Genomic DNA, 26,960 nt, shown 5'->3' on the forward strand with positions numbered 1-26,960 from the left:
ATGGAGGCTTCTTTAAAAATTGTAGCTCATTTTTACCTTGATTTTGAGAGTAGAATCATTTAACTTTGAATATATAAACTTCATTTTAGGTTTAGGAAAGAATGATTAGGATAAAGAAATTACATATTTATCTTCTTGGTGGACTTTTTAAAGAGTGTACTAGATGCATTGTGGTAGAAGCTGAGTATTCATACATAGTGAAAAAAGAAAATAGACCCTGCCCCCTTATAGCCTAGTGGTATTGCAGATGTACATGTAGTTGATTACAACCTACTGTTACAATCCTAACAAAAATGATACAATTATGTTTTAATATGTATATCAATAAGAAATACTCATTGAAAAAGAGTTAAAAAGTATAGAAATTGCAATATAAACACACTCAAATATATAGGTATGACTTATTATGCTAAGCTTGTAAAAATATCTTACACTTAGGAATAAGTGTTTATTGTAAGCCCTCATTATGAGATGCTGAAGACTCACTGAATTTTTTCTAAGTAATTTGGAGTTAAACAGGTGTTAAGCTTTACTATACTTGATAAAGATCTATTTCATTCCCCTTGAGAATGATTCAAATCTTCCTGGAGAGAAAAAAAGTCACATCAGCTTCCAATTGTCAAAATTCAGTTTTAAAAAACTCAAGTCTTTTTCCCAATGGGTTTCCAGGTTGAAAAACATATGGACTCTATCTTCTAAGTAAAATACTTTCATTTTCCTTTTGAATTACTTTTAAGGCTTCACTCTGATATGAGAAGTGTAAAATGAAACCATGAGGTGTTTAGACATCTACCCCTCTGATTATTTTTTCTTTTTCAACTTAGATTGTTAATAATTTTATAAAATTTAGAAATAATGCTTTCTCTTTTAAAATGAAATGCATTTCTTTACAGGTACCATTGCATTTTTCCAGGAGATGAAAACATGTAGGTTATTCTTGGTGTTAGTCTCTAATATGATTATTTTATTGATTTTAGTGGATTTTAGGTAGATACTTAATTGGCTTTTGATTTAGACTACTGGCTTGGGATATATGTCATGTTTGTTGTGAATTTACTACATGATTGAAATAAACAGTATTTTTAATACTTCTGTGACCAAAGAAAATGCTATAGCTGACTAGGAGACTTTTATCCATATTTGCAGTAAAACTAATAAGCTGAATAGGACATAACAAAAGAAGTTTAATCAGCATAGCTTATTGCTGTTTGAGGAGAGTAGGACTGAAAAAATTGGTTTGTTATTGAGAAGATGCAGCTAATTTCTTTTATATAAATTTATTTTAAACTTAGGGGCTTATAGCTTTTAACTCTTATCTTTTTGTTTTTTAATTAGTCACTTTCCCAAATATTGGAAGTTGAAAAGGGAAGAGCCACAACTCAATTTAATTTTCCTATTTTCTAGTGAAAGCAAGGTTAATGGAATCTCTTGAACCATTTGGAACATTTCTACCTTTCATTATATTTTTATTAGCATGCATCCTCATTTACTAAAAAATGTGGCAAGATCTTTTTTGGGATACAGTCATTCAGATTGACAAGTGCATAAATGATATGAGAATAGGGTCTTTGTTTGCTTTTTCTTCTTTTTTTCCCATGCTGTATCTCTAGTCCAGCACGAATAACCAAATGAATGTAGAATAATAAAAAGTAGGGCTTCCCTGGTGGTGCAGTAGTTGAGAGTCTGCCTGCCGATGCAGGGGACACGGTCCGGGAAAATCCCACATGCCGCGGAGTGGCTGGACCCGTGAGCCATGGCCACTGAGCCTGTGCGTCTGGAGCCTGTGCTCCGCAACGGGAGAGGCCGCAATGGTGAGAGGCCTGCGTACCGCAGGAAAAAAAAAAGTTTTAACTACAGTAATTTGCAAAAGCTGATTATATGGGTTTAAAGGCAAGAATATAAACTCTCAGTGGAGAACCTTCTAACAGTGCCAGTGCATTTTGCTTTATTTTATTTTATTTATTTATTTAATATTTTGGTGTCTAAGCAGTATTTATTCAAAAGGTATTAATATGATAACTCATAACATTAATAGTCAAAATCATTTATTTAACAATCCTTTCTTTTCTCACTGATCTGAAATATTTTACTCTAATGATATGCTCTACTAAATTATTTTATATCCTTGAGTTTCAGAAATGTCTTTTGTTTCACTGATTTTTCTATTCCTGTGCCAGTGCATTTTAATGTGGTAGTGTTCTAATATGATTAAGAGGTTTAGTTGCTATACTAAAGAACTTTTAGAACAAAATGGCTGTGCAGCATCTCTCTGTATATATTATATACCGCCAATTAGAATGTGGAAAAGCTCTGACACAGACATTAAGTTGTACAGGTTGGTAGTGCTGTTATTCATTTTAAATGTACAAAATTCTGCTTTTCTTGAGTTTATAGCCTTTATTCTCAATCTGTATTAATAATGTAATTATATAGGATTCAATGTCTTATTATTAAAACTTATTTGATTCTTTGTGGGTTTTTTGAGACAGTCCATATTTTAGTTATTGAAATTAATAGAGATAATAATGTTGCCTATTGGAGCTATTTCAGCTCTAATTAATGAATTTTTAAGAATCATTTTCTCTTAATCTTTCTCTTCCTATTCAAAGTTGAATATTGTTACTTTCGTATCAAGCCCTAGTTAACAAACTTGCCAACACAGTGGGCTAAAATCCTTGCCTCTGAAGATTAATGAACTGAGCATGAATGAACCTTTAGATGTCTATTCAGCCTTTGTGATTCTGACCTTTTGTCTTTTCAGATTATACTTATCCACACCTAGGGTATTCTACTGATATGTCCAGGTCTAGTAGAATCTCCTCATGTTGCAAAATTCCATGAGATCTATATAGTGTTATTTGGTAGGACTGTTTGTATTCATGATGTTTTTCCCACAAATCTACTGTGCACAGTATAATGTACTGTGTACAGTATAGAATGTAAATGGCATCTTTGCTATATTTAAAGAACTCTGAAAGATTTGTTTCTGCTTGCTGAGTTTCTCTTTTCTCATTTCTCTCTGGAACTCACTTCACTCAGGCTTTTGTCTCCCCATTCTATGGAAGCTGCACTTTTCAAGGTCACCAGTGCGATCCATATTGCTAAATTAAATAGTAAATTCTCAACCTTCATCTTCCTTGACTTATGGATACCCTTTGATATGGCTGGTAACTGCCTCCTCCTTGAAATACTTTTCTGTTTGGTGTCTGCAACACCATATTCTTCTGATTTTCCTCCTGCAAATTGCCGCTACTCAGAATTCCTTGCTTGTTTCTCATCTTTTCAACTTCTTTATTATTGGGGTTACTCAGACCTTAGTCTTCGGCATACAACTTTTTCCTTCTTTGGCTCTACTCACTTTAAGGTTTCAGTCAGTCCACACCGGTATTATATAAACATGATAAGTGATTCCCACAGTATATATCCTAACAGGTGCTTTCCTTTGAATTCCACACTCATATATTGTCTACTCAACATCTCTGTTTAGATATCTGTATTGCTTATAAAATACAAGCTGCTTTAAAAAAACAAATCCCAGAATCTCATTCAGTGGCTAACCATAATAGAACTTTATTTCTTTTTCATATAAAGTACATACAAATTAGATGTTTCTGATAGGTGATTTATTCCATCTTATAGCTCTGTTATCTTTAGTTCTTGGTTTCTAAGATTGCTGAATTTATCTAACTCAAACCATTGGAAGAAGCTTGGACGATTGTGTATAGAAACGTTTTATAGGCCAGGTTTGGAAGTGGCTCATATCACTTCTGCTCACACTTCACTGTCTAGAGCTCAGTCACATGGCCACACTTCATTGCAAACGAGACTGAGAAAAGTGGTCTAGTTGTGTTCCCAGACAGAAGAGGAGAATGGGTTTGGTGAAGAGTTAATCCTTTTCTGCCACAGATTTCTTATAGGTACCTCACACATAACATGTTAAATCCAAATTCCTGACCTTCCTTATCAAAACCTATTCTCGGAATTCCCTGACAGTCCAGTAGTTAGGACTCCATGTTTCCACTGCAGGGGGCACGGGTTTGATCCCTGGTCAGGGAACTAAGATCCCACAAGCTGTGCAGCCAAAAAGAAAAAAGAATCACCAAAACCCATTCTCACATTCTCTTCCATTTTTGTTAATTCTATTCCTCCAGTTTCTCAGATAAAAAACTATGGCCTCATACCCCATATATGATTTGTTAGCATGTTCTTTTGATCACTAAACCTTCAAAATATGTTCAGAATTCAATGACTTTTTACCATTTCCATTGCTTCCTCTTGTTCCCAGACATAACCAGCTTCTGGATTGTTACAGAAGTCTACAAATTGGACTTCCTGTTTCTACGATCACCCTCCCATGTATACCAATGCTCTTGCAGCAGCCAGAGTGATCACCTTAAAACGTGGTAGATCATGTTTCTTCTCTGCCTAAAATATTCTAATGTTCTCCTCATCCTCAAAGTAACTTATACTGAGACTCTTCATCCATTCAAAATGGCCTCCTTGTAATTCATTGTCTTAATTGTGTTTACCTCAGGGCCTTTGGATTTAGTGTTGTCCTTGCCTGAAATTTTCTTTCATATGCATAACTGGTGCTTTCACCTCCTTCAGGTCTTTGTTCAAGTGTTACTTTCTCTTGAAATCCTTCCCTAATCATCCTATTTAAGATATAAACATGTCCCCTGCTCCCTTCTTGGTATTTTCTATTCCTCTTTCATGTTTCATTTTTCCTATGGCACTTACTGTCCTCTGTGGCAGATATGGCTAGCTGATCATCATGGTTTCATGCTGTCTTCCACATGTAGGTTTTTGCTGGGAAATGGCTACCCGGCCAGTGACCCCATTTCCCATGTGGAATCATATGATTTGGTAAGACCCGTGGAATGTGAGTAGAGGATGTGTATGTCATTTCTGGGCTGGGCTGATGTAGCATCTACTGGACCATTCCTATGCTCTTTACCCATTTCTTCTCTTAGCTTCAGGACTTTGATGTGTACTTTAGTTCTAGGCCTCTTTTACTCCATGTAACATTAATTAGCTTTTTACATCATATGTTTTGGAACCCATTTTATTTTGAACAAACTGCCTTATATCCTTGAAATTTTCTTTTATGTGTTATTCATTTATTACCTATACTGTATTTCAGAGAACTTTAGGCAAATTTCAATAAAATATTAATAGGCTAAATCAGAAAAATAGGAAATTTAAAAATTAATGCTGAAGACCCTCATCTTGTTTAAATTATTTCAATAATACACTTGTGTCCTTATTTCAGATATTTTTTCCCTCTAATCTAATTTTTATATATTTCCAGAGTTATTGTTCTGCAGTCACAGTAGCCACTTAAAACTCATTCAGTATTTCCCCATTGCTGCAGGATAAAACCCACACTCCTTAGTGTGACATGGCTGGTGTCAGAAGCTAACCTAGCTGGGAGAGATTGTTGAGCTAAAAGGTGTCAGGGTAGCTGATTAAAGTGACAAACCAAAATGAAAGAGTTAAGCCTTTAATTACTTAACTGCAGTGGAATAAGCAAGAGTTTAAAACTGCAGGACTCCCCTTGTTCCATTTTCCTCCTGGAATATTGAACCAGGGGACAGTCAGATGAATCAGCGTGGATTGGTTTAGATTAGTGTAGAAATGGGGGTGATCTCACGGTTGAGGGAGCCCTGAACAAAAGACTCCAGCAGTTTTATGGACTCTGAGTTTGGAAGGAGGCAAAGGGGAAGGGCTCAAGTGGACTGAGTGAGAGTAGGGAAAAGTGTCTTCAGGATTTCCCCTTTCTCCTCTAGTAAGAAGGCCTCACCAAAGGCACCTGAAGAGGACCAGGGCCAAAGCTTCAGATAAGAAACCTAGGGATGAAGGTGCAGACTCTAGGAATGCAAGCATGTAAAGAGCATGACTGGCCAGTGGAGTCTGAGTCCCTGTCTGTAACTTTGTTCAGAGACTGCAGTACACTGGCTATACACCAAGTCTTGTCTGAGGGGAAGGGCAGCTTTCCCCAAAGATGCCTGGCAGGTTAAAGTCTTTGTAACTAATTGTCTGTGGTTAGGCCTGAAAAAAAAAAAAAAATTCACACATAGTCCAGGAGTTGGAATCCTCAGATGATTCTCCATGATCTGGCTTCAGCCTATTTCTGTAGCCTCTTCTTTGGCCACTTCTTGCCTTATACCCTCCAAAAGTTCTGGAAACACTTAACTTTGGCATATATCCAATTATTTCTTACTTATTTGGCTTTGCTAATGCTATTCCTTCAGGAAGAATGCTTTTCCTTTTCTTATTCTCCTGCTTAGCATCTGTTAACTCTTAGACTCAATTTGCATGTTATGGCCTTCCAAGTAGCCTTCTATTACTTTGAATACTGCCCCTCCAGTGTGTTTTCAAGGAATGTTTTGAATATATTAAAATTTTCTCTTCATATATCTGTTTCTTCCTTTGGACAGTGAAGTCCTTGAGGATAATGACTCTATCACCAAATGACTCTTTAAATCTCCAGTACCTGACACAGATCCTTGTGCATCATTGGTGCTCAGTAACTGTTGATTAAGTAGGTGAGTGAATGAGTGAAATATAAACTCATTAGTTTTTCATCCCTACTCCTTTACAGTATGGCCAGGCCCCAACCTTTCTTTTATACCTCATTTCCTACTGGGACCAACCAAATAAGATTGCTTAATTTTCTGACCTCTATCTATACTTTTGCTTATGCTCTCCTAAAAGCCTACAATGCCATCTTCTTCCTTGTATATCAGTTGAAACTTGACCCCTTCTTAAGGATCTTTCTCAAAAATCTCTTGCTCCTTAAAGCATTTCCTGATCCCTTTAAAACATATGTGATCACTTACTCCTTTTTCTGAATTTCCAAAGCTCTGGATTTTTACTTTTCTTATGGCGTGGATCTTATGCCATATAATTCTTTGTTTGCTTATTTTATCCCATTTATTAGATTGTAAGTACCTTGAGATTAGAGACTCTGTGTTCCTCATATGAGTATCCCTTATAGCACCTCAACCAGTGCTTTCCAAATAGTAGTAGACATTCAAAAAAATATTTGTAAATGAATATAATTAAGCCAAAGCAGAACCGGTTATTAAGAGCCAGAAATAAAATGAGTTGCAGTAAAGAAAGAGGGGAAAATAAATCACTTCCGAATGTGAATAATTGCTTCAAAATTGAAAGTACTAGAAACTTTCTAGGAGATGACAGCAACTATTGAAAGAACTGGCTTCCAACTGTCTTAAAAACCTGGAAGTGTAACATAATAAGCCCATTCTCCCCTGTGGATAAGGAGCACATACTTTTTGTTTTGCTAATTTATCTAGCTTGCAAAGCACAGTATATATATTTTTTCTTTTATGCTAGTTAAAATCAGTTGTTTGCTTTTACCAGTATTTCCCTGAGAGTTTTCGATTAAAGGCAGGAAGTGTTGGATTATGCTGGGTTGCTGATGCATTTCAGCCTTTAAATTATTTATTTAAAGATATCAGTGTTGGGCTTCCCTGGTGGCGCAGTGGTTGAGAGTCCGCCTGCCGATGCAGGCGACATGGGTTCGTGCCCCGGTCCGGGAAGATCCCACATGCCGCGGAACAGCTAGGCCTGTGAGCCATGGCTGCTGAGCCTGCGTGTCCGGAGCCTGTGCTCCTCAACGGGAGTGGCCACAACAGTGAGAGGCCTGCGTACCGCAAAAAAAAAAAAAAAATTTGGGAACCTGTCATTTTATAAAAGGGATGTTAAAGCTCATACCAGTACAATAAACTGTCATAATGAATATATTTATGGGACTAGTATGAATATCTTACCCAAAATAGCACCGAAGTAGCATTACCAAAATCCTTTGGTAATGGAGTCACAGATGTGAGGTCTAGCTATGTTTCTTGGTAGCTAAATTACTTGACTTCTGAGTCTCAATTCTGTACCTGTTAATTTGGGATTATATTTCTAATTTATAGGGTTGTTTTGAGAATTAAATGAGATCACATGTAAAATACTTAGTAGAGTGCCTGATACGTTATTGGCAATCACTAAATTTTAGTTCCCATCCCCTTTCCAGGAGCGTAATGTAATATGTTTCTCAAGAGAGTGAGGTCCTGTCTTCCTGAGGCTTCAGATTGTTCTCTGTGTGTACGTTGTCCAGCCCTGTGACTATTTACTACCATGATCCTGAAGCTTGAAGACTGAAGACAGTCTCCAAGTACAGCTTAAGCCTCCATTCTTTCATTCTAGGCATGTTTTAATACAAATTGAAAATTCATAACAGCATCAAATAGAAGGACTAGATACATTGATTAAACATAATATTGATTAATTAATTGGGAAGCCAAATTATCAATATCAGTGACTTGGAAAGCAAGGTAAATTTGGTTTCCCAATGAATCAATGTATAGTAAAGCTTACATTTAACTTTTTATTTTATTGAGGTCCAGAAAGATCATGCATTTATCATCCTTACCCATCCCAGACATTGTCACCATTTTCTTACTCATTTTCCTTTACCTTCCTTATTTTGGCCTGGCAGCCAAATTAGTTCTAAATCTTGAGTAAATTTAGCCAAGTGCTCTTTTTACTCCTGCTGTTAGGTTGCCGAGTATAGGTGGGGGTGGGAAGGATCACGGCTGTACAGATTAGTGCCACTATAGACGAATGGTTTCCCATCTCTGCTAGACCTTCATAACTACTTAAGTCATCCTTAACCTCTCCTATAGTCAGCTTTCTTTCATATTCCCCAAGACAACTTTTCTGAATTTTACCCCTCTATTCTATTCTTTAATCGAAACCCTACTATTTAATAACAAATAGAAATACTCAGACCAAAATCAGGCCTTCAGTTTTTCTTCTCTTTAACCCTAAACTATTTATTAAAATGCAGGGCTTCCCTGGTGGCGCAGTGGTTGAGAGTCTGCCTGCCAATGCAGGGGACACGGGTTCAAGCCCTGGTCTGGGAAGATCCCACGTGCCACGGAGCAGCTGGGCCCGTGAGCTACAAATACTGAGCTCTGCGCGTCTGGAGTCTGTGCTCCGCAGCAAGAGAGGCCGCGACAGTGAGAGGCCCGCGCACCGCGATGAAGAGTGGCCCCCGCTTGCCACAACTAGAGAAAGCCCTCGCACAGAAACGAAGACCCAACACAGCCAAAAATAAATAAATGAATAAATAAATTTATAAAAAAAAAAAAAAAAAAATGCAGAGCCTTACAGCTTTCCATCTTGCCACAGAGAAGCAAGTGACTTTGTTTACTTCCAAAGTAATCATGCTCTTTTCACAGGATCGTACCTCTTCTCTCTTTCTAAAATTTGTTCCTCCCCTCCTCCCCCATGCTATCTTCACCCTTTAGACTTTGTTTTTTCCACCTGCGCATATGCTTAAGTCTGTTCTTTACCCTCTTTAAATTACCATCATATCTCCCACATTCCTTTCATTGCCCCCAATTTTTTTTTTAAATTTTTTTTTTGCCCCAAATTTTTAAAACAAGGTATTAACTGTCTCCACCAAAGCATGAGTTCATTACTATCTAGTTTTCTTTCACAATGGTAATCAAATGGCTAATGGCATCACCAGTAATCTTTATATCTGTTAAATGGTTTCAAAGGCAAGAAAACCTGACTCTAACCGAAGTGAATTTCCTCACTTAAACTGTGAAGAAGTATATTAACATTCAGAATAAGCAGTGTGGGTATGTAAAGGTGTTGGGGCAGGTCCTCAGCTCTATTTTTCTATAGTTCTTTCAGTGTTGTGTCCCTGGATGTGTAAACTTTACCCCAGTCTGGCTTCTTTATGGTTGTATTATAGCTGCCAGCAGCTGAGTCTAATATTTCCTTGTTCCAGTCAATCAGGAGAAAGGCAAAATTACTGTCCCAACTACTGAATAGAAGTTTTGCATTTCAGATTGGTGAAAAAATGATTGCCAGGAAATTTAAGCAATATTTGGCTTAAAGCTAGATTCTGGAACCAATCACTGGAAGAATGACGGAATTATCGTAATTGGCTTAGAGTCAGCTTTCTATAAGTCATTGAACCATGTAAGAAGTAATAGATATTACAATATTACAAAATAGTAATCCTTAGGAAAGAGTAATTAGGAAAATTGCAATTCTAAGGAAAAGGAAGAGGATTGACTATTAGATGAGTAACTGAGTACATAAATTTTGTAATCATAAAGCCCAGAGATCCTCCTAAATGGAAACACTTCAAATGTCCATGAACTGATGAATGGATAAACAAAATGGGACCCTTGAGCTTGAGGGGGTTAGGAGCTCTGACATCACCCTCCCTCAAGTTGAAAACCCGTGTACAGTCATCCCTTGCTATTCATAGGGCTTGGTTCCAGGACCTGTGCTGGATACCAGAATCCAAAGATGCTCAAGTCCCATAGTCCACTTCCACATCACTGGGTCCGCATCCACGGATTCAACCAACCGCGAAATTGTTTAGCGATGTATTTATTGAAAAAAGTTAGCATACAAGTGACTCACTCAACCAGTGTTGTCAAGGGTCATTTGTATATCAATACAGTGAAATATTTTTCAGCAATAAAAAGGAATGAAGTACTGTTACATGCTACAACATGGACAGACCTCAAAAACATTACGTGAAGTGAAAGAAGCCAGTCAGAAAACTCTACATACTGTATGATTCCATTTATGTAAAATATCCAGAATAGGTAAATCTGTAGAAGCTAATCATTGCCAGGGGCTGTAAAAGGGCTTTTAATCTTTTTTTTTTTTTTTTTTTTTTGACTCACGTTTGAAGTCACTGGTGATATCACTTTAAGCACATGTTTTATCAAAGTAAATGGCATCTAGAAGTATCCAAACACTTAATTTCATTATTAACTGAAAATAATGCCTTATATTTACATAGAATTTTTCTGTTGTTAAAGCAATTCCATAGACTTCATTTCATTTGATTTCTCACAACAGCCCTGTTGTAACTGAACAAATTACAATTATTTTATTAAAGCAGTGGAGGCCCAAAGATGATAAGTGATTTATGTAGGTCATAGATCTAGTACATGGTACAGCTAAGGTGATTATCTTTACTTTAAAAGAAATGAAGCCAAAATATTTTTATATCATACCCAGAAATTTTAAAGACTAGTGGTTTTTAATATAAATTACTTTGAAACTTTAGCTGCTGTATATTTTATACTATGAATTAGTTATAAATTTGATTTTAAAGAATTTCCCTTAAAAGATAAATTAGACTCAGTTCTTTGGTATTGGAGATAGAGATATTGGAAATGTTAAAGAAAAAATGCATTCTCATAGTCCTTAGGCTCTCCAGAAAGTTCCAAGGCTAATAAAAATGCCTTTTATCAGTCACTTACAATTTGACTGGTTTTAAGACTGGTCCAAACTTCAGAAGCTCCAGGCCAAAGCATTCACCTACCTTCTAACCTGTATACTGTGAAATCCTGTACATATCCATTCCCAAGGAAGGGGGAATATGGGCTGACTGGGAGTGGGTATTGGATTTCTTTGGGGGGAAATAAACATTTTAAAATTAGATTATGGTGATGGTTGCACAACTCTGTACATATGTTAAAAACCATTGAGCTGTACACTTAAACAGGTGAACTTTATGGTATATAAATTATATATCATAAAACTGTTTAAAACACAAAAACAATCAAAAGCTTCTCTCCGTTCTTCATCCTTCTGGACATTTTTATGCAGAATTAAATATTGCTGACCACTCACTGCTTTGAAGAGTCTTTGCTTCTTTGTCTTTTTTGGCAACATTCTGTTTTGGTTCTTCTACTGTCTTATTGATTGTGAGAAGCAATTACTTCCTTCCCTATTTATTTCTTTCCTCTTTTGCAATTTTTTAAATATTGGAATTTCCCATATTTCATTTTTACTTTTTCCTGTCCTTTCAATATAGTTTTCTATGGATCTAGCACAATACCTAGCTAATAGTAAAAACTCAATAAATTTTTGTTCAACAAATACCTGAATCCATTTACTTCCAAGGCTAATCAATCTCCCAATTTTATATCTCTAGCCCAGGCTGCTTTTCTGAGTTCCCAAGTTATATTGCTTATTTATTAGACATACCTACCTAGACATTATTAGGTATCCATGACATTGTTATTCTCCCCAACCATGTCTACTTAACCTGCATCATTTCCATTATATAGCATGTTTTCCCCTCATTGCCCTGTTTTGTCACAAACCTCAATTGTATTCTCATTATCTCCTCTTTTCCTCACCTCCCATGTTGAATGTCTCATCAAATCTTATCTATTCCACTTCAAATATGTCTCTGAAATCTTAGCCTCTACACTCCATCCCCACTGCCTTATTTTATATTGCTGCCATGTAACATACAAGGCTGATCATAAATAATCCTGTATTAAGAAAGTTTGGTCGTCTCTCTGTTGACTATAAGATCTAAAGGGAACTACTTTAGTTAACTATGCAGTGACTTTTGAAATCTTGATTCTAAACCTGTGTTTCCTACCTTAGCTTTTGCCACTCTGAGACTGCCTTGAAATGATCTTTCTCACCCAAACTCCCTTACATAGAAGTGCCTTTTTAGGTTTCCATACCTTTGCTATTTCTTCTGCTTGTAATGCCTTTTCCATTTTGCCCAGCAGACTCCTGTTTATCATTTAAGTTTCTTTTAAAAAGTCATCTCGTTCATTCTTTAATTGATTATTTATGAAGTTCCTGCTTTGTTTCAGTTACTGTGCTTCTTGGTCAGTGAGTTACACAGACACAAACTCTTGTCCTCATGGAACTTACAAAATAGATCCTCATTGAAAGCTTAATGAAATCTTCAATCCTCCCAGGCAGGGTTAATTAGAACTTTCATCATAGCTATAAGAGTATCCAAAGGAGTTTCTAGAGGAAGTGGCATGTGAAAAGCTCACTGGCTTTGAAGTCCATAGACTCTTATTATTTACTACTGATGGATAAGACTTAGTTTCTTCATCTTTAAAATGAAAATATCAGTATTAAATCATGGCAGGGTTGTTGTGAGGCATGGTGATAATGTGTATAAAAGAGCATGATGTCTAGCACACAGTAGCCTAATGCAGTAAATGCTGTCTACTTTAAAGTTGTATTATTATGGATGTTTGACAATTTTCTTATCCTGATTATAATATAAAACAAATTTTAGGCTGAACCTAGCATAGTTTATTTGTATGTACCAAGATCTGGTACATAGTTGGCATTCAACTGTTTGGTGAATTATTTTTCAAATTAGATTTTTGGGGGAAGGTAGAACAGTTTTGTGCAAATGGAGGTGGCTACTGAGGTGAGTTTTAGGACTTCTTATCCAACAGTATCATTTATTTTAATTTTTTTTTCAGTTTTCTATTGTTAGAGTTTTAACTGGTAGTACAATTAACACTAGATTTTTATTTTCTCGTAACTTACTCCTGGTAAGAATGCTAAGTAAATAAATAAATGGTTAACAGGCTAACAACAGCTAGGAAAACCTTGGGATTATTTCTTGAATAATTGACTTTGTTGCAAAATTATATTTTTAAAATATCAAAGTAATAACTATTGAATGAAGATGGGTCGCTAGTTATCTTCTAGAAGCAAATAGAGAAATACACTGAATAGTACCACTGCAGAAGTTCATAACTACATAAAATGTAATTTTATATAATTAAATAATATATATGATGCTCTTACTGACTCAGTGTAATATAAACTCTCTATGTCAGGCCTCAATAAAGAAAGGATTCTGCCTTTGGAAGATGTCCCATCTGCTGGATTCCATACAACTGAAGGATCTTTTTCCTTTTTTTTTCTTTTTTTTTCATTAAGACAGCACAGTGCATAGATCACCTGCATTTGATTTATAGTTGGTACTTGGTAAACAGAGGTTTTAGTTAATATTCTTTCTGTCTATCTGCATGAAGGCACGATAGATTTCAGTTCGTGAGATAAAGCATTCTTTTATATTGTACGATATCCGATAGTACCTGCACATTATTTCACCAAGATTTATGCAGAAAGTGAAACCCTTCTAGAACTTAAGCACTTTTATCTTCTAGCTGACAGTGCACTGAAAATATTTACTGTACTTCTTTTAGAGGTTACCATTTATTTAAGTTGTAGCTAATGTCTAGCATTAATTTTTAATCTAAAACTATAGAAACAGAAGGTAGCCAGATATAGGAGTTAGAAAAACAGGTAGTATACAAATTTAAGAACAAAATATGAATACTAAAATTTTCTAGGATTTAGAACTTTTTTCTGGCCAGAAGAATTTATTACTGATTTCTCTTAAGGTCATCAAGATTTATCAGGTATTGTCACAAGAAAATAGGAAAGCTGGAAAATAGGAAATTTTTCTAATATACTTGAATTGTGACTAGCAGTTCTTTTATTGATGTAGATCCAAGTTACATTAAAATAACACTAAATCCAGAGGGATGACAAGCATGCATATATCTGACTAATTTGAATAATGTGTCAATACATTTAGATTATGTAATAATTAGAATATTTGTATAGCTACTCATTTCAGTAATTAACATTGTTCTACTTTAATAGAGTGATAGTAAAACATAATATACCTTGATAAAGTAATATGAATTTAATGACTTCAGTGAAATAAATGTCAATATTTCTCTTTTGTTCTCAATTATTTATTCTGCATATTAAATTTTGCCTGTTTTTTGACAACCATACCTATTTGTGGTCTGAACACCTTTTCCTACATCAGGGAAATACGAACTGTGTGACTGCTACTGATAACATCTGAAGAGCCTTGTTCTGTTCCCTATTCTGAAGATTAGATTTAGCTCGAGGAGAGAAAAAAGCCTGAGCAAAGAAAGGAGAGGGGAGAAGATAAGGTGTTCTCAGAGCACCGTATCACTCTCATAGGGTGCTTATGCAGCAGTGCAAAATGAGCATCGCACAACTCCAGGAGTGCCATTTACACAAATTTTGATGTGGATAGTGCTCCTTCTAGTTGTGCAGTTTAATGCTATATAATAGAGCTCCGCTGTGTTACACATTTTTTTGAATTCTTACTATTTATTTTCACATCTGTCTTCTCCCGAGGTCAGAGACAATATCTTAGTAATCCTTGTATCCCTAGCTGCAGACTCAAGGTAGAGTCAATCATGATTAGAAAGTATTTTAAGAGTCTAGTTCAATATCCATCCATTCAACACTGTTAATAGGCTGATTAGATTGCCATACTTTCTCTGAGGAAAACTGAACTTTAAGAAGTCTTATAATTTACATGTGGAAAATAATATAATATTTGAACCATTCAACTGTTAGGGGAAAATGTGGATCATCCCTTACTTACTGATTCTCTGTTTTAATATTTCTTCCTTTTCCAACTGATTATCTTTTGGCTCTTTCTTATTCATTTGTTTTACTAGATCAAATCACTGACCAGAGTGGGCCCAGGAGGAGAACAAATAGCCTATCTGTTGATGCTTGAGTTGTGTTTCCTTCTAAGATTTATTTCAACAATCTATCTGATTTTGTTCTTGTAGAACAGAAAGACATATTCTGTAAATAAAAATGGCATTGTTTTATATTATTTTATGTAGATTATAGCAACATGTTAAAGTTTTATGTGTACAAACACATAAATGTGAAGGTTTTTTAAAAAGTGGATAATTAGATGATTTATGCTTAGACTTTGAAACAGACAATTAGACCTATATTGTCATTTTAATCTTAGTCTTTGAAATTAGGCCAAAGAAAGGGAGAGAAATAATTAGAAAGAAAAGTTAGAGCATTTAATTTCAGTGACATCCTCAACTTTTCAAAGACAAATATATTCTTGTTAGTCAAAGGTTTTAGTACTTGGAGCTTGTATACTAAAAGGGGACCGAACTACTAGACCTTTTATAGAGAAGGCTTTATTTCCAGATCTAACAGAGCCTAGGCTTACATCCTGAATTTGAAAAGTGTGGGGGATCTTAGTTTTAATTATTAGTAGAAATGGATATAGATGAAGTTTGTGAATGTGGCATCATGTAATACTAATGTAATTTTTTTGATAGATACAGATATATAGAGGTATAGGTATATAGTGGTCTAGATATATATTTCTAAGGTCTCAGAATAAGTGATTTCTCATCTTATCCATGCATGTGTTCAGTCAAGAGTCTGTTTCTGAATACATGGAGTCTTTTAAATTTTTCTAGCCATACCATGGTGATAACTCCAAAAATATATAATAACTTATTTAGTTAATTCATAAACTTAAGAGTGTTGGATTGATTTAAAAAATTTTCCAATTTCGTATCCTTTTTCCCCTAGAAGGGGCTTTTGGAGAGGGGGTGGCAGTATTTCCTAAATAAGAGTGAAATCTTTATGTGAATAATCAAAACTTACAGTAAGTTGATGATTGAAACCTACACATTCTCCTTTCCAATACTGTTCACAAATTGTGACTCATTTTCTTGGTGATAGAGCTTTATACTGAGACTGTATGTCGTTGGAAGGAGCAGAATTGGGAGAAAACAGTGAATTTTTAGGTCCTAGTCTCTTTCTATGTAAATGACTTTAAACATGCTAGTAATTATCTTCATCTGAAAAAAATGAGTATGCCTTTTTTTTCAAAGAACATATATTACTCTAACCATAAGAAATTGGATGATAAATGCTATTTTTTTCAAATGAGGTTAATAACTCTTGCATTTTGAGTAAATTCCTTGAAGGTTTGTATTCTACATCACCTGGAGAGACTTTTAAAAGTGTATTGAAATTGTTGTTTTCTCTAGTTGATTTTTGTAATCTGTTCTAGATCTATGATCTGAAATGAGTGATTTTGCTTTGTCTTGAGACTATTTTAAGTTGTTGTAACAGGAGGTAGACTACTTGTCATGAGAAGATAGTCTGAGATGTAGTTTCAGGGGGGGTGTAAAGATTATCATGGTGATGTATAGATTATTTTATTTGGATGGTATCTTTTTAATATTTTGGTTAGAACATTTAAATTTGAAGACAGAAGTACATAATTAAGGTAAGTAAAACTTACCTCAAAATTTTTTCTACTTTGTGAATAATTTCTCAGTTTCTAATGTATCAGTACTTTTGTTTCAGCCAAATGTCACCATTGTGGCCATTATTTGTTAGTGTCAAAGAGCACAAAAATAAATATTATAGTTCTGTTTCCTCCTAATTTTGATTGTTATCCTCATAGATATTGTCTTTGAGTTTCTGGCAAATTTGTGACTGATTTTATAATTCCTCTGGTTTTTCTACTGTATGACAAAAATTATTATGTACATTCTTTAATAACCATCAGATTTGACTTCACTCCCGAGCATTATACTAGAATCTATTGTTACCTAATTTAGTAATAATTTTATAATGGCAGCTTAACATCTCTTATAATTTTAGTTGTTATCAAGAAGAATGATATCACTTAATTTGACTCAGAATTCAGAAGGATGGATGAATGAAAAATTTACCACCTTTGCATAATACTGAAGCATAGAATATTAGAAGGATTGATGGCAGAAAAGGTTAACAAATTTTAGCAGCTTTCATTAGCTTTACACCGTCATATGTTTGTGGTGCTGACTGAAATAGGCTTTGTAGGAGATCTCAGTCTAGGGAACTAATTACTTGTGCCGATTGCCGCACTGATGAATAGACCTTCATTGTATCATTCCCCTGAAGACGAGGAGCAGCCTGTGATTCACGACTGCATCCTGGCTGATATTTGATAATAATTTTAACAGATAAATGTAGGTAGGCAGAATGATGAAGTGCCTATCCAAGCTTCATGACTATCAAAGCCATACACATAGCCATCTGTGTACTGCCTTTTCCCCACTCACCTAAGGAGAATTTTATATTATTAATTGAGTTCAAACAACTGTTTTCTTTTGCTTATATGTATCTTCTGTATGTATTTCTTATTTAATTTAAATGAAATCATAATACTAGTTTTCATTTAAAATGTGGACAGCAAAATAACAAAGAAGAGTAAAAGAGCTTTTTAATTTTTCTTTTCGAGAACTGCAATTCTTATACTTTTTTGTATGCCATTTAGATTACTTTATATTTCTTCCTCTTTATGCATGACCAAAATCAACAAAGGAGATCTTTGCTGTTCCCTTGTCTCCCAGCATTCTCAGAAAAGAGCATAAGATTCCTATTGTTTTTTAAAAAATATCTTCTTTAAATAATGCACTATTTGTTATCTATGCTTTTATTAATCTGAGATAATTTTTAATCACTGAAGTACTTATTTACAAATCTATTTTGAATTTTTAAAGGTAGCATCTTTAAAACATCAAAATATGGGTAACTTTTATGTAGTTATTTTGGGACTATCAATTGGTCAAGGCTACTAATTTGTCAAAGCTGACAGGTAAAATTTTATTAGCTCATTAAATACAAGTGAGATTTTATTTTGCATTAGTCATTTTTTGCAGAAGTTTTGATTATGAATTTTTAAATTTCATTATTGAAACTTAGAGGTTTTCATATTGTGTACCTTTAGTGAATAAATACATTCTGCGGAGATTTTTTTAAGGAAAATATTTTACAACATGCTAGATCACGATTAGTTAATAGGAGAGAAAGTTGACATTTATATATTGCCACGTAAAAGATCTACATAATTGGGGAAAATATAGTAGAACTTGAATTGTGTGAGCCCTTTAAAAAATACATTTCTAAAAGTATGCTTTTGATATAGCAATTATTGCACATCATATAGCATGTAGTTTTTAATTAAATATAAAAACAGTCTACATAAAACAGAAATCCAATCTGATTTGCGTGAATATAGATTGCTGTTTCACTCTATAGGAATGGTTTATTTAAAAACAGTAAATGGAAAAAAAATGCATTTTCTTGTGTTGTTCTAAGCCTCAGGGGCTAAATGTAATGAATATTTTAAGAGATTATTTTAATTAAATTCCTGCACATCTAAACAGAGTAATATTTTATTATCACATGCATAACCATGTAACTGAGATATTCATTAAAGTTAACACTTTCTGGACCAAGAATTCACGGTATGATTTACTGATCTTGTGCAAAAAGGCACAAATTAGGAAGAAAAATGAAGGGGGACAGACTTTGATTAATATAGGTAATGCTATACCATATTTATAATAGCCTTTTCCCTATTCTGGTTTATAAATGCAGCCACAGAGAAAGGTGCCCTGCTGAGGCTGAAATGAGGCTGAAATCAGAGCACATGCCACTAGAGTGTGGGGAAACTGATCACACTGTCAGCAATTCATTTCAAAATGATGTATTTAGTGCTCATTTCACCTTCCAAGAAAAAGGAAAAGGAGTTCCTTAGACTGGAAGGTGATATTGTTATTTTCAAGGACATACCTAAGTTAAAGATTGCAGAAAGGGGAGTGTGAGGTGGAGGGAGAATTAAGAGGAATGGGAGGAAAAAAAAGGCAGAGCAAACAAGGAGAGCTTTATGCAGAAATTCAGTGCTACCACGCTGTTTGATAATTGCTAACATATGTGGCTTCTCTGTTTCATTGTAGTCGTCCTCGTGAGTTCTGGCGCCTCGACTACTGGGAAGATGACTTGCGGCGCCGGCGACGATTTGTGCGTAACCCTCTAGGATCGACACATCCTGAAGCGACACTAAAAACAGCCGTGGAACATGGTCAGTGTATAAACCACTCCTTGCCAATAGCAGCAGGTACAGTACTTGGTAATGAAGAGCATAACTTCATTACTACGAGGTACTGTAAAATGGTCCAGTGCCACATTTCACAGTTATTCACCCCAGAAACAGAAGTTCAATTTTTTATAGTTAGTGTAGGGTCCTATTAAATTATGGTGTCAAGTGTATTTATTTATTATGTTACACATGCAAAACTTACTTAACATAGACCCTTTGTTTCAGAGTAGGAAGATAAAATATTTCTCCTTTTAAGTGACACATTCAGTTTGAGTAAATTAATCCAGGATGCCTGTCTTAAATCCATGAATATCAGAAAGACAGCATTTACAAACCAAATATGTTTCTAGGTTCTGTTGTGTGTATATGGTTTTCCCTCAACCATGGTATTTTAGCATGAGATGATGAAGCGGGAGAGCTGGTAATAAATGTCCAAGTGCTTAGATACTTTCTGAGCCTTGATTTGTAGATGGTTGTGATAGACGCCTCCTGGAAAAAGAGAATAGACATTATTTTCATATGTTCCTGTTCTGCATCATTTTGTTATCAGAGCTTAACAAAACATTTTCCCTTTTTTGATATAATGCATAGCACTATGATTCAGTTTAGGTAGAAGCCTGATGAGCAAATTGGAAAAACTGAAAAAGTCCTTTGGATTTGGTAATATACTCTCTTTGATCATAGGGTTTCACATAATGTTTTATAATTTTTGAAAGCCAATTAAGATTTATTGATTATGGGGGAAAATGTACCTCTCCATATTAAATTGTTTTTGATTTTATAAAATAAATATTGGTTAGTTTTAGTAAGATGAGAAATAGTTTTAATTTCCCTTTTTCAGGGTATTAGTTTAACATGCAGCAGCTTATGGTTAAATGATAGTATGTAGTATACAAAGTAGATGTTTCAGGAAGGATATTAAGAATTTAGATTACAAGTCTGTGATCTTAGGTTTGGCCTCAGTCAGGCAGCTTAACCTCTTGCACTCAGCCTTAAAGAGCCATTTCTGGAAGAAAATGTCCACAATATGTCATCAGATATAACACCAAATGTGACATCAGTCCTTTAAAATAAATGATCATACAGAGAATAGTCAATAACAAAGTGATCTAAAAGCAATAATAGTTGCAGGACCCTGCATCTTCAACTACAGGAGGTGGAGAAGGAGAAATAAGATGTAGAATTAATTGGGCCACTTTTGCTTTTAAGGTTCAAGTACTTTTTACGTGGTGCTATACATTTCAGAGTTATATATCTATTTTTATTTTGCTTTCATTTTGTTTTTGTTTTTTTGGCTTTGGTTAATGACCCTTACATTGAAAAAGCTTAGCCTTTTCATAGTTTTATTCTTTTCAGTCAAAAAGATGTTACCATATGCACTTAAAATTTAATAAGTATCTTTCTGTCTTATTAACTGTCATTTAACATTGAGTTGTGAGTTCTGAAGTCTATGAATGACAATACAAATATTTTTATGAAAAATTTTCCTGTTATAGCTGGAGAGGGGGACCTGGTTTCTAGAACTGCACATAGGCAAATTGTTAGTCCTTTATCCTGAAAGAAATAGCAGTAACTGAATTTAAAATTTGTTGTATAGATTTAATACAGAGCTTATTAAAATCATTTCAATCAAAAATAGTACATTTAACTTTGGGAAATTATAGGATTTTTCATAATGAATAAATTTTAATTTTGTTGTTGAACTTTACCTTTTAAAATAACATTATCATGTCAACTGTTTTAATGCTAAGAGTCTGATTTTTAAAAAAGATATTTATTAGCAATGCTTACTGTCATTGAATACTTAAAATCCTGTATAGGAGCAAATTTCACTGTAATTACTCTAAATAGTAATTGAAAGTTTAACGTAATATTAATGATATCTATGTTTTATTATGCACTTTTAAATTAAGAGAGAGAAGTAAAGTTTAGCATTTTATGTAATTCCATTCTATTTGGTAATATTTTATGCTAGTTTCATAATGATTAATATTTAAAGTACTCTGAAAGATTAAGAATATAAATTTAAATCTGAAATATATTTTTAAAAACGAACTAAATGTGTAGTAGATGCTTCCAATTAAGGGGATATGTTATATTTAATATAGCATTTTTTGAAAAAAGGTAAAAGCTCTAATCCTATTTTACTTTCAATTTTAAATAATAAAGAACTATTAGTTTTGGAACTCAGCACACAGATTGTAGTGTGGTATTGTTTGATGTCGGCGTAATTTATGCTAATACATTAGGTAGGTGAAGAGCTTAATTTTTTAATGTTTTATTAATTAGAGTATCTTGTAGTTGACATTCAATTTTAATTTTGTGTTAATTGTGAAACTTTTTTTTTTTTTTTTTTAAACATCTTTATTGGGGTATAATTGTGAAACTTTTTTTTTATCCTAACTTAACTACAATAAGGAAGCTAATAAAAATAAATATATTAAGAATCAAGAATGCAAAACAAAACAGTTAATGTGATCAAAAAGCATGTGAAATCATAGAATTTATCGTGGATGAATACTATGCTTCAATGTTGAATTTGAATAATTAAAATAGATATTACTGAGGATAGTATGTCAGTTTCATACTATTTTATGACTTCTCACTTTTATTTGTAATTGATTTACAAACAGGACAGGAGACAGGACATTTTGAAAACGCAGAACCTTAAAACATCACAAACTATATTATTATTATCAAAGGAGGACATCTAAATAGAAATACTGTTGGAGATTAGTTATGTATTTTAGTAGTACCAGCCATCTATTTTATAGATTGATTTGATTTGAAGGAAAGCCTCTGGTGTAAGGGTGGCAGAGTAAATACCTGAAGAGTGATGTTCTCTGTTCAGGCGATCAATACCAGCCCCATGACTCTACTTCTGGCTACCTTCTAGTTAAAAACAAATTTTTTAATTCTGACAATTTAATTGCCCTTCCCAAGTTCACATTAACTTGCTTGGGGAAAAGAGCTTCAGGTAATTTTTCAAAGAGAGACCCTCCAAAGTGGTTATTTATAAAAGTCATTTTGTAATGGGAGAATTCTTTAACTTTGTAGAAACTGAGTCATATTTTTAAATTCAAATTAATACTTCCTCTTATGATTAAATATCCTTTATGGAAATTAGCAGCAGGAAACAGAGGTGCGTATGTGATTCTTGAGGGCATTTTCTCCAATTTTATAGTTTTAAAATTTATTAGAAATCAGTTGTAATGATTTGTAACATTCTCCTAATGCACAGAGACCAGTTTGTCAGTTATTTATTATCAGAGCATCTTAGATCTGAAAAGAACCTAAGGCTAAAGTCTAGTCTAACTTTATTCTTTACAGATAAGGAAACTGAGGAAACAAAAGTCCAACATAATTCTTGGTAGATATAGAGCTAAATCCCAAGTTAACTGATGACTAGTCAGATTTTCTTATCATTGTGCTATGCTGTCTTCTAAAATTCATTGTTAAATATAATGGGAATTTTATATTCAAATTAAAGCCATGTAAAAAATGTTTTAAATGGTGAAAAGACTGATTTTAATTCAAATGCTAAAGCAGTTTAGCACTAGAATCCTATTGAATTTAAGACATTTTTATTTTGTAGAGAATGTGCGTGCAATTAGAAGTATATGAGGAGTATTTAACATAGTTTTAAAAGTATCTTGCAATCACATGGAATGATACAAGTAACTCATTTGATTTTCTAGGAATGACAGACCATGTAAAGATCCTAAATCATGTCATTCTCTCATATCTTCAGTAATGCCAGATACTACTGCTTCCTTCTTAGGATCAAATACACTAGGTTCTTATCTAAAACTTTGAGAAATCCATGATCATTAGGAGATGAACTTGGCTTGTTCTCCTAATTGTCCTTTGTAGTTTCACTAATTTTTCTAGAGTAAATTTTCTTGACCTTGGAAATTGCATAAGCTATAAAGGGGAATTAGTTGAGGACAATAGTTGTATATAAGGTATTCTTTATGTGTCGTGTTCAAAATAAACAGTTATGGTATGTACTGCACATCACACTAAGTGGACACTCATTTTATGTACAGTTGAGGTCACTTTGTTATCCCAGTAGTTATCTTTTTTTTTTAATTAACAAAGTGGCTAATTCTTAATGTATCAGTTTTTCTTACTATAATACGGGCTGTTGATAATTCCAGTTCACTTGCACAGTGGACTTCTAAAAAGGGATTTATATATCATAGGTAGAACAGTTTTCTGTTTTAATTTTACTTACCTAGTCTGTGTTGCATAGATAAATCAACTCCTGCCCAGAGCTAGCTCTAAAGAACTTGAACTTTACATTTTGAGGACTAGCTTTTCTCTGAGCCCTCTCATTGCTCTTACCCTCAGTGAATCACAAGTTACGTTTCAAAGAAAACATTTTTTACAGATTTCTCCAATTTTATATAGCAATTGCAGTTTGGTTATTAAGTTAGGATAAATATTAAATCCGAATAATATATGAGATTAGTGATAGTGATATGAAAAATTTAGTTCGTTGATAGTGGTATGATAGTGATATGAAAATTTAAACAGTTATCATGTTTGGTAATAATTTCATTAACCAGAAAATAAAAATTTAAACAGTTATCATGTTTGGTAATAATTTCATTAACCAGAAATGATCTGAATCAAGCTTTAAAATTGAACCAAAAGTATATTTTGACTTCATCCAATTAACTTTTATACAAGTGTAGGATATATTCACAGAAAATATTAAAATAATTGATTCTTGTTTTAATGGTTGATTGCGTATAAGACAAACAAATTTAAAAATACGCTTTTCCCAGCACATATAAATATGATAATTATCTTTTATTTTATGCTTGGGACAGTTTTTGTTCTAATTTTGAAAAAAAAAGTTCTTTAGCAGAAAGCTATTAGACCACTGAGAATTGAACACCAGCGCATGTGGTGTGTATTAGAGTACTGTTGGTAATTTTACTGCTGCTAACTTAAAATCCTCAAGGGGGAGTTAATTACAGGAAAACCATTCTAAATATCAGTAAGCTGCATATTTTCCATGACAAGAGCTTTTTCAGTTGAGGTTGAACAATTCCAGAATCTGAGCTTGTAAAAATAAGTAAATAAATAAATAAAAGTGGTGTTTGTATGCATACAGTAGACCTATAGTACTTAAAATTTTTTTCATAAAATTTTAATTCAAAAGCTATTGTGTTTTAATTTGTTGTCAGCATGATGAGAACATATTTAAAATTTTAAAATTTCAGTTGGAAGGGATAAATTATTTTTAGTGGTCATTGAAATGAATGTAATTTTATTTACTGAGCTATTTTTAAACCATTGTGTATTGCCAATGACTATTCTTACTGTCATTTTTTGTAAATGTTTTCAGATTAAAGAGTTTTTTTCCTTTTTTTTCTTTCAAATAAGTTTGGTGTACTTCAGGACATGTATGGCAATAATCAGAGAAAGTAATGATCGAGCTGTTGAATTTAGTTTTTTCTGATGTGTTTGCCTATGCTCATCAAATTTAGGTTTGGAAATGAATATGTTTTTATTCTGTACTTATTTATTATAATCCTGACTTAAGCTTTTTAAAATGCATTATGAGAAACGTAAGAATTAGTAAACTAACCAGTAAATTACATATACATTCATATTTGTATATTGGTTATTTTCACTTTCTATGGCATTGTGGTTAGAAGCCCAGTTACTGGTGCCACACTGACTGGATTTGAATCCTGACTCTCCTTATCACCAGCTGTGTTGCCTTGAGCAAGTTATATAACCTCTCTGAGCCTGTCTGCTCATGTGTAAAGGAGAATTTAGCAGAGGGTATATGAGAATTGAGTTAAATGTATAAAGTACTTTGAATACTTTGGCACATGATAAGTGTATTTAATATTAGCATTATTATTATTATTATTTCTGCTTTGATGAAGGAATTAGAAACCCAGGAAATGAGGATGTAGCATACTGATTTTATACTAAAATCTGACTGGCAACTGTTAATTTATTATAATTTACATTATAACAAACTAAAGAAGATGGTGATTTCTCTCGTGTTTCTCAGTGACCAATTTATTTTTATTAAAATTGCTAGTAAATTGAAAAAGATCTTGTTTGGGCTAAGAGCAATGTTTGTGATTTCAAGGTAAGGAAATATAAATGCTTGAAATAGAAACAATGATATAAAAACTCATACTCCTGTCTTCCTAAAAATTAGTGTTTTTTGGGTATATTTCTTTATAGCATTTAAGAAAATGGAGCCATTTCAATTAGATACTTTTAGTTCTTTTCAAATATTTATTGAGACCTTCATATGTGTGCAGCATACTATGCTGTATGTGGGTATGAAGGAAAATAAGATTTTATTCATCCATAGAGAGTATTCAAAGCTAAATATAGAAAGCCTCTTCCTGTGACTTTCTTATTTAATAGAAAGCTTCTATGTTCTTTTAAGTAGTGCCATAAGTATTACATATAAATGATATACATGGTGAACTTACAATAAATATGGTAAAAATAAACTTTTACCTTTAACATTATCAAATAACCGTACCTATTAAACTCAGAGAAGCTTTGATTTGTCTAGTTAACTAGGTAAGATATATGTAGTTTAACTATTTAGAATAAATTATATAGATAAATATTAGTCATGTTACTGCAAACTGAGTGCTTTATCCTTTCTGGGTTTGGGGCCTTATGCCTAGGCTGATACTGCAGTGGAGCAAAAAGCCTAGCCATCTTATTTCTATATCAATAGCTGTTGCCTGGTGGATCAGGTGCTTTACCTCTGGAATTTCCCTAGCTGGAGACTGGGAATGTCAGTAGTGTAATGAGGATTCTGAATTTCCCTTATGTGACACTATGTGCTTTTAAAACTCCCAGTCCAGAAGTTAATATCTGCTTTTATGTATTTCTTAAGGAGAAAGCTGCTCAAAGCAATGGGAGTCACCTTGGAGGGATACGGGGTTTTGACTTCAGAATTTGGAGTCTCAGTGTTGACTCCTTTCAGCTGCTCCCCTGCTCCTCTTTCTGGTTCCGTTGGTGGCTGTAGGTGCTCCGCAGAGCTGCTTCTTTACTCTCTATATTTGCTGTACCCTTTCCTTCCTTCCTTCCCTTCGGCTGCCTTGTCACAGTGCCTTTGAGTCTGGCGCTGCTGCTCTCCACAGGCTGCTCCAGTTCAGGCGGTGTGAGGCTCTTTGCCCAGATGCCTCTCATCCCAGGCTTTCTGTTATGTTTGCCCCCGGGGTGTCTTAGCCCTTTAGTTTAAACACATGGAGGAGGTGGTGTTTGAGCCTCCACTTAGTTTCCACACTGCCTTGCTCTTGGAGATTTGTATAAGGGCTGGAGTAGGGCTGTGGGTGGGGTGAAATGTGGGCAAGGTTAGTATGAA

The 26,960-nt window shown here is 34.0% G+C and overlaps 1 protein-coding gene across 3 annotated transcripts in view; it reads left to right on the plus strand.

Moving 5' to 3' along the window:
- The window catches only part of LRBA (LPS responsive beige-like anchor protein), a 753,999-nt gene that overhangs the window by 422,825 nt on the left and 304,214 nt on the right, over positions 1-26,960 (plus strand). For all 3 annotated transcript variants that reach the window (XM_032633582.1, XM_032633583.1, XM_032633584.1), the window contains one exon: positions 19,452-19,576. In XM_032633582.1, coding sequence (XP_032489473.1) covers positions 19,452-19,576 — 125 coding nt within the window. The remainder of the gene's footprint in view (positions 1-19,451; positions 19,577-26,960) is intronic.

The sequence above is a fragment of the Phocoena sinus genome, chromosome 5 (assembly GCF_008692025.1).
Source record: "Phocoena sinus isolate mPhoSin1 chromosome 5, mPhoSin1.pri, whole genome shotgun sequence".
Lineage (NCBI taxonomy): Eukaryota > Metazoa > Chordata > Mammalia > Artiodactyla > Phocoenidae > Phocoena > Phocoena sinus.